The sequence below is a fragment of the Euphorbia lathyris genome, chromosome 2 (genome assembly GCF_963576675.1).
Source record: "Euphorbia lathyris chromosome 2, ddEupLath1.1, whole genome shotgun sequence".
In the NCBI taxonomy this organism is placed as follows: Eukaryota; Viridiplantae; Streptophyta; class Magnoliopsida; order Malpighiales; family Euphorbiaceae; genus Euphorbia; species Euphorbia lathyris.
The window spans coordinates 27826304-27834125 of NC_088911.1; the positions used below are offsets into that span (position 1 = coordinate 27826304).

At 34.3% G+C, this 7822-nt stretch overlaps 1 protein-coding gene across 3 annotated transcripts; it reads left to right on the top strand.

Annotated features, from left to right (window-relative positions):
* Positions 1-799: 799 nt before the first annotated feature.
* Positions 800-6075, top strand: LOC136217564 (beclin-1-like protein). 3 transcript variants are annotated; one of them, XM_066004147.1, is made up of 11 exons: positions 802-959; positions 1058-1206; positions 1857-2197; positions 2317-2487; positions 2902-3026; positions 3226-3274; positions 3505-3675; positions 4422-4507; positions 4807-4878; positions 5130-5279; positions 5512-6075. In XM_066004147.1, exons 2-11 carry the CDS (start codon positions 1065-1067, stop codon positions 5780-5782), a joined length of 1578 nt encoding a protein of 525 aa, XP_065860219.1. In that variant the 5' UTR covers positions 802-959; positions 1058-1064; the 3' UTR covers positions 5783-6075. The 3 variants fall into 3 exon arrangements, with proteins under 3 accessions (XP_065860217.1, XP_065860219.1, XP_065860218.1); XM_066004145.1 differs by having other exon boundaries at positions 800-1206; XM_066004146.1 differs by having other exon boundaries at positions 802-1206; positions 3505-3663.
* The last annotated feature ends 1747 nt before the right edge of the window (positions 6076-7822 follow it).

Consider the following 7822-nt stretch of genomic DNA (forward strand, 5'->3'; position numbering starts at 1 on the left):
TTCTATGGTTGATCTGGACACAAAAGAATGCTCAACTTTGGTCGAAGTCGTGTCGGAATTCCAACAATGGCGTACAAATTTCAATGCATTTTTTACATGATTAGCGGCAAGGGCAGATGACCAATATTGAATATGGGGTGACTGGGGATCAAAACAATGACCAGAGGCAGAATTTCTTGAGAAAATAAGTAGAAGAGCAGGTAAAATGCAACGTAAACGCAACTGTTTTTCAGACCTCCTCTCATTTTGGTATGAGTGATGTCCTACGTAATCACGAGGGCCTGTTTTCAACTTGTTATAACTCGGTCTCGAATGACTTGATATCGCCCAAGTTGGCTGAAGCGTTGGCGTTACGAGAAGGTATTGCTTGGACATCTTCCTTAAGGTACAACAATATCGATTTTGAAGTTGACACAAAAGGAGCTGTGAATAGTTGGTGCTCAAGCCACAAGGATTTTAGGGAGTATGACAGAATAGTTCAAGACGTCAAAAAACTTTTTCATAATCGTCTGACTTGTTCGATAACGTTTATTCCTCGACATTCTTATCTTAATGATAATTCTTTTATTAATTTATGTGTTCCTAGTTTTTTTTGGAGAGTGCTTGGTGTAAGGATATGAGTATTTAATCTTAATATAAGATATTTTTTTAATTTTTTTTATCTTTATTGTAAATGTTAGAAACATATTTATACCATTTCACCTACAATCAATTATGCAATTTATTAAAAATGTTATAGTTATTAAAGATTTCAATAGAAAAACAATTATTTCTTTGGAAAAAAACAATTATTAAAGGTATTTTTTCTGGAAAAAAAAAAATCCAGGTCCATCCGGAGAGTGACTCGATCTGAGCGATTTCCGAATGCCCAAAGAAACGGAAACAGCAAAGTTTGTCATTTCACGAACAAAGGAAAAAACAATCAACTGTTGGGATTTTCTGTGAGCTTACTGGAGAAGGTAAAAACGTAGAAGCCAAGACAAAACCTCGTCCTTTTTGCCTTTATGTCAAAGATATCTCATATTTAGCAATTTAACGGGACAATAACAATGACCAGGGAAGATATGATGGCTGATAAGGGTCGGACCTTTCCGGTGGATCCTAATCTTCCTCGATGGGTCTGCCAGAATTGCCGCCACGCTCTTTGTATCGTCGGAGTTGATTCCTATGCCGAAAAGTTTTCAAACGATTCCTCTTCTCGCTCAGGTTAGCTTTTCCTTTCTTTCTTTTATCTTTTCCCCTAAAAAACTTCATTGTTTGTAATTACGGTAACTACAGATTCCTATCTATAATTCTTTTTAAGTTTGATGATTGTGTTATAATGGAATTTATAACTCGCCTCTGTAATTGCTACCCGTTTTGGTTACTGAAAGTCGTGCTTCAATTAGTTCTCTCAGCTTAATCACGAAACTATTCTTATTTTAGGGTCCTTATGCCCAATTTAGTTAGAACTGAGTCCTAAACTCACTTTTGAATCGGCTGTCTAAATGAGGTACTGTGTCCCGATTATTGTATTATTTTTGTAAATTATCTGTTAATGCACGTTCTGCTTGTTCGCTACGTTGATTTTTCATCTTATCCATCATACTTTAGGCAGCGAATTTCAGTCTTAGACGAGTTTAGTTGTATTATCAGAACTTTAGCTTCTTTTCTGGAAGAAAACAAAATTACCTTTCTGTTTTTATTAGAACCTGCAATAAATTTGGTCCTATCATTTGGTATGGACATTTTTAAGTTTTTGACATCCATGCGGGGTAGGCATTTGTGCATGATAATGTCCTGTTACTCTGCACACATAAGTCAATATACAGAGATAGGATGTTGGCTTTAAGTTACCATCAATGTTGTATTTTCAGCAATGCAGGGCTATTCAATGCATGGCGCCAACAGTGTGATAGGTTCAACGCGTTTGGACAATTCTTTTGTTGTGTTGCCTAAACAAAGACCACCAGCTCAGGGAGTTCCTCCACGTCCTCGCAATTCTGCTCTTCAGCCTGACGCAGGCCATTCTGGAAAGGCTATGGATGAATCTTTTGTGGTTGTGTATAAATCGGAGCCTGCATCTGATGGAGGTGGGACGCATTTACCATCACTAGAAGGGGGATCTAATGGCCAGTTGCCTCCCAACAATGCTGGGTTTAACTCTACCATAGCTGTCCTTAAGCGTGCATTTGAGCTTGCTACAACCCAGACACAGGTATTAAAGTTATCAAGTTATTTGATGTTCTCGTCTCTCTCTCGCTAATATTTAAATGCATGAAGGCTGTAATTGAGGTATTCAGATCATTATTTCTATGTTTGATTTTCCATTTCTAGGTTGAGCAACCATTATGCCTTGAGTGCATGAAAGTGTTGTCTGACAAACTTGATAAAGAGGTTGAAGATATAAACAGAGACATTGAAGCATATGAAGCCTGCCTTGAGCGCTTGGAGGGGGAGTCACGAGATGTTCTTAGTGAGGCTGATTTTCTTAAGGAGAAGCTAAAGGTGCATACATTGTATTGGAACTTATTGTTTTCATATTGAAATATGCAAGAAAATTTTATAAAATAGCATGGCAAGATTTTGATAATGATAATCCTGGGAAATTGGTTTGTATTTTTAGCAACTTATTTTTAGAGTGCTGGAATTTAAGCCCTAGCTAAAATAACCTAAATGAATTGATTAAGACTAACACGCCAACTCATTTTGTGTCGAAATAAAGATAAGTTATAAAATTTGAACATAATTAAGGAAATGCCACAATTCCAGTTTGAAACCCTTTTGGAATGCCCAGGTTAAATATAACCATCATACGAGTGAGATGTCTCTGCATACCCTGTTTTACACATCAGTTTTATTTTATTATTATTTTTTATCTCAAGTCATAATTTTTAGTGCTTGTTTACTTTACTTTTTAAGATTGAAGAAGAAGAAAGAAAACTTCAGTCAGTAATTGAAGAAATAGAGAAACAAAATGCAGACGTAAATGCTGAACTGAAATCACTGGAGTTGAAGTCTGTCCGCTTAAAAGAATTGGAGGAACGGTAAGTCTCCTCTACTGGAATATGCATATGGTTGCCTGTGTGTTTTGTAATTGAATCGTTTGCTCCCAAGGTAGCTGTTTGTGAGATTCACAATTCAATTCAAAAATTCTTTCCATGGAATATGCACACTTTTCTTTTTATAACATTTTGGGTCCTGGCTTTTGGTTGTTAATTTTTTTTCAAAGTCAATATGTGACAGGTATTGGCAGGAGTTCAAGAATTTTCAGTTTCAATTGATCTCACACCAGGTATACCATCAATTTCTGCTTTCTGCAGTTCCATTTTCCCCTTTGAGTAACTGTGCCAAACTGCTTAATTTTTCATAGTTTTCCTTCTTTGATTAGTTCATATAGTGGTATTCAGACCATTATTTCTGAGCATTGGCATTTTACTCAATATATTTGTGCATTTTTCTGAAAAAATAGAGTAGAGTTTGTGTATTGTAATTGTAATTGACTAAAAACTGTTTGATCAACAGGAAGAGAGAGATGCAATTCTAGCGAAGATTGAAGTTTCACAAGCTCATTTGGAGTTGTTGAAGCAAACTAATGTACTGAATGATGTCTTCCCCATCCATCACGATGGAGAATTTGGGACAATAAACAATTTCAGACTTGGACGGCTTCCTAAAATTCTAGTAAACAAACAAGTGCACAACTTTCTCATTTTTATGCTTTATGGTTTGTTAGTTCTGACTATATCTTTTTCTCAGTCAATCTTTGTGCAAAGCACATATGAAGGTTTACTGTAAAAATTGCAACTCTTTGTCTCACCAAAAAGACATTCAGAGCTACAACTTGAGTTTCCTCCCATTCTTATACCTTCTCAGCTTTATTCTCTACCCGTTTTCTCTTTTTTCTTCTTGTATGTTTATATGGAAGCATGATAAAGGGGGAGATGGATATAAGTTGGTTTAGCAGTGAGCTTCTACTCCTAACGGAACCCATACAAGAAAAGCCTCAAGGCTGTTCATCAGCTGATAAGTGGTCATTGATTAGCCATCGATCAGGATAGGAGTACATATTAAAGTGTTTATTGTTAGTTGTCTTAAGAATCCGGGCAAGTTTTAATCAATCCCAATTTTATAGAATAACCAGATTGTTTATTTTAATATCCTTTTGAATTAATCAATTACCACAAAGGCTCTTTTAGCAATATGTTTGAGTTTATAATAATATAAACAGTTACCTTCGCTTTCATTTTCTACTGCTTGGCATTTTAGTTCTTCTGATTGCATTACTGCTACAGACAAAGACTTTGCAATGATGCTTTGCAGCTGTATTGCCACCTGGTTTCCTTATTTTGAAATTTTATTTCTTGCACTCTTTCCTTGTAAAATTGAGTATAACATTGTGATTATTGAAGTCATATTTATGAGGTTTTGGAAACATCCAGGTCGAATGGGATGAGATAAATGCTGCCTGGGGTCAAGCTTGTCTTCTTCTCCACACAATGTGTCAATATTTCAAACCAAAATTTCAGTATCCTTCTCTGGTGAAGCATCTACATGTTTGTCTTTAATTATTATTTATTAATATTAGTAATTTCTTACATATATTTATGTCCTGCTGCTAAGCATCACTATAAAGAAGCAGCAGAAGAAAAACAAAACAATAATTTGGCATGGCGCTGTAATTATGTCTTATTTTGAAGTCCCCATTTTTCTTTACAAAGCTACTATATGTGGAAGAACATGTCTATTTCTCTAACTGAGTCAAGAGGTCATACTTTGAAATCACAGATGAATATCAAGTTATCTCCTTAATCATTAATTTTTCAGATATCGGATAAAAATGATTCCTATGGGGAGCTATCCACGAATAATGGATGTCAACAACAGTGTTTATGATCTGTAAGTATTAGTTTCCTCCTTCATGGTGAATCAGCTCTCTAATTCGTTGACTGTTTAAGGAAATGGGTTGAACTTGCTATGAATTTCCATACTAGGAGAAATAATTCATTGGATGGATCTGAGTTGTAGGACCACTGTCTTGTTTTGCTTTATATATTTTTTTTTCTAGATCATGCATCCATCATCTGGCTTGCTTTTCAATCTCTTTTTTTACTGCCTGTAATAATGAAACCAATATATGTGTTTGTTAGGTTTGGTCCAGTGAACTTGTTCTGGAGTACTCGGTATGACAAAGCAATGACATTGTTCTTAACATGCCTCAAGGACTTTGCTGATTTTGCATACATGAAAGATCAAGAAAACAACATTCCACCAGAGAAGCGTTTCAAACTACCATACAAGTAAGTCTTGTATGTCCTATTTAATGAATTTGTTATTCTGTCTGTAATGATTTCTGAGGAAAGTGAAAATCTTTGGTAATGTTCATATTGATTTTCTGAACCTGAAAAGCATATGGGATTCACATCTCCAATTTTATAGGAAAAACAGAAAGAAGAGTTTTTCATTGTTAAACACAATCACCAATTACTAAAGTGGATGGATTATGATAACTAATGAAGCAAAATTGTGCAGGATAGAGAATGATAAAGTGGAAAATCACTCGATTACACAGAGTTTCAACAAGCAGGAGAATTGGACAAAAGCTCTGAAATACACACTCTGCAATTTGAAATGGGCTCTCTATTGGTTCATTGGGAATACCAACTTTCAGCCTCTAAATGCAATGGTTCCTCCACGTGAAGTTCCGGCTGTTTCTTCTTTGTATGCGAAACGTAGTGTTGTTGATTCCAAGCCTGACATTAGACAGTCGTCGCCAAATGTCAAAACCATTAAACCATTTTAGGCCTATTTGTTTTGGGATATTAGCATCCTTTCCTATTTGTGAATATTGAATAGGTTTCTCAATGTTGTATTTAGTATTTGTGAATATTATCAAGCTAATTTATACTTGTAACTTTTTAACAAATGTACATTTTCCCCCAGGATTAGTTGCAGAAGAACCTGTGAAATTTACATTATTCACACGTTACTCGTTATTTCAATATGTATATTATCTCAACCTATTCATAATACATAGGTCGGGCTTGCCGAGTTTACAATTTATTGAGTATTTAATATAAGGTAATTTACATAGAAGTTTATATTTTAAAAATTCTCTATAATTATGTCAAGTACTAATATCAATTATGTCAAACTAAATAAATCATTATTTTTTAATATATTTTAAGGACTGAGGTTTATAAATTGGGGGTCTAGAATTTATATTTTAGGATTTAGAATTTATAAATTGTGGTTTAAATTTTTTAAATTAAGATATAAAATCATACTATTTTATATGTGATATATAGAAAATAGTGACATTTGAAAACTAATTTTAGTAATATGATTTAGTTATAATTTTATAGCTAGATATGATTTTCATATAAAAACCCGCTAAATTTAAGATTATTGGATTCTTTAAAATTTAATGATATTGATGCACTACAGATATATCCCTGGTTTAATATTTCATTAGCAATTCCTCAATGAGGACTGACAAGCATTCAGTAATTTCAGTTCAATTTAGTAATTTATCATTATTCATTATTATTATTATTAGAACCATTATTATTATAGACTTATTTATTTTAATTATTGCTATTTTTAAAGTCTAATATTATCATTTCAGTTCAGTAGCATTTAGTTCGGTTCAATTTACTTAATTTCAGTTAAAAAGAATAGGGTGTAAGGAAGGTAAACTGATGACTAATACCCCATCAAACATGGGGTAAAAGTTATACTAATTAAAGATGTTTGAGTACTTAAAGATTTCAAATAGCTTGAACTAATATCTCAACATCTATTCAAAGGATGCATGACATTAAATTAATACAGGTGACACTTACATAACCTAATAGAATTGAACAAGAGCTGAAAATGTTCAAAGCAATTTATTGATACAAAATGCAAAGATGAGTTTTGCATTTTTGTGAGCTTATTTACCCATTAAACATGAGATTCGACCCTCGCTATAAACAAGCTGCAGAGTGAAACTGAAAACTGACTGCTAATTAAATAATGCTTGTTCTGTTGGGCATGGAAGCAAGTAACCCCAAAATCCTGTGCAAAAGCTCACAACCTCTTCGTGACAAGAAAGACCAACTAAAACAAACAGAACATGTCCATAAGCATATAAATACCCTCATCTGAATTGAAATTTCAATATATCTTAAACAGAAATGGCAGGAAAAGTATCAATGATTAGCCTATTTGTATTCCTGAGTATGCTTTTACTCCTATCAAAACCAGTTATATCTGATGATGTAACCAAAATTGATTGTAGTGAAGTTGTAGCAGATGTTACTCCATGTAAGGATTACGTTACAGGCAAATCGGACACACCTTCGAAAGCATGTTGCAGCGGAGTTAAGCAATTGAAGAACCTTCTCAAGACCAAAGAAGATAGACAAGCTTCATGTGAATGCATCAAGAAAGCAGCAGCAGATGATAAAGTCGATGCCTCTCGCGTTTTAGAACTTCCTTCGAAATGTGGCGTCGCTTCCATTTATCTTCCAGCAGCACCTTATAGCCCTACAGACGTCGACTGCAAGACGTATGACTAACATTTCTTTCTTTCATGTTTTATATGCATCTGCTTGAAATGGTAATTGATGATGAGTTTGCTGATCTTGTGTTGTGCATGATGCAGGGTTTCATAAGCCTCGGGTCGAGTTGCCTGTGCTGGCTGGATTGAATAATGCTGCAGGAAAGTCCTTCTGCTGAAATAATGCCTACTAGTAGTACAGAATAAATAGCACATACATACATGAAGCCAATGTTATCTTCATGTCTGTCCTAATGTCAAATTTTCGGTTTTATGATAATTTATTAGAGATTTAACATA

Excerpts from the sequence above, each read along its gene's own strand:
- LOC136217564 (XM_066004145.1), top strand. The coding sequence starts at position 1,050 with ATGACCAGGGAAGATATGATGGCTGATAAGGGTCGGACCTTTCCGGTG. Across the intron at positions 4,879-5,129 it reads AACAACAGTGTTTATGATCT|GTTTGGTCCAGTGAACTTGT; the intron begins GTAAGTATTAGT and ends TGTGTTTGTTAG. Across the intron at positions 5,280-5,511 it reads CGTTTCAAACTACCATACAA|GATAGAGAATGATAAAGTGG; the intron begins GTAAGTCTTGTA and ends AAAATTGTGCAG.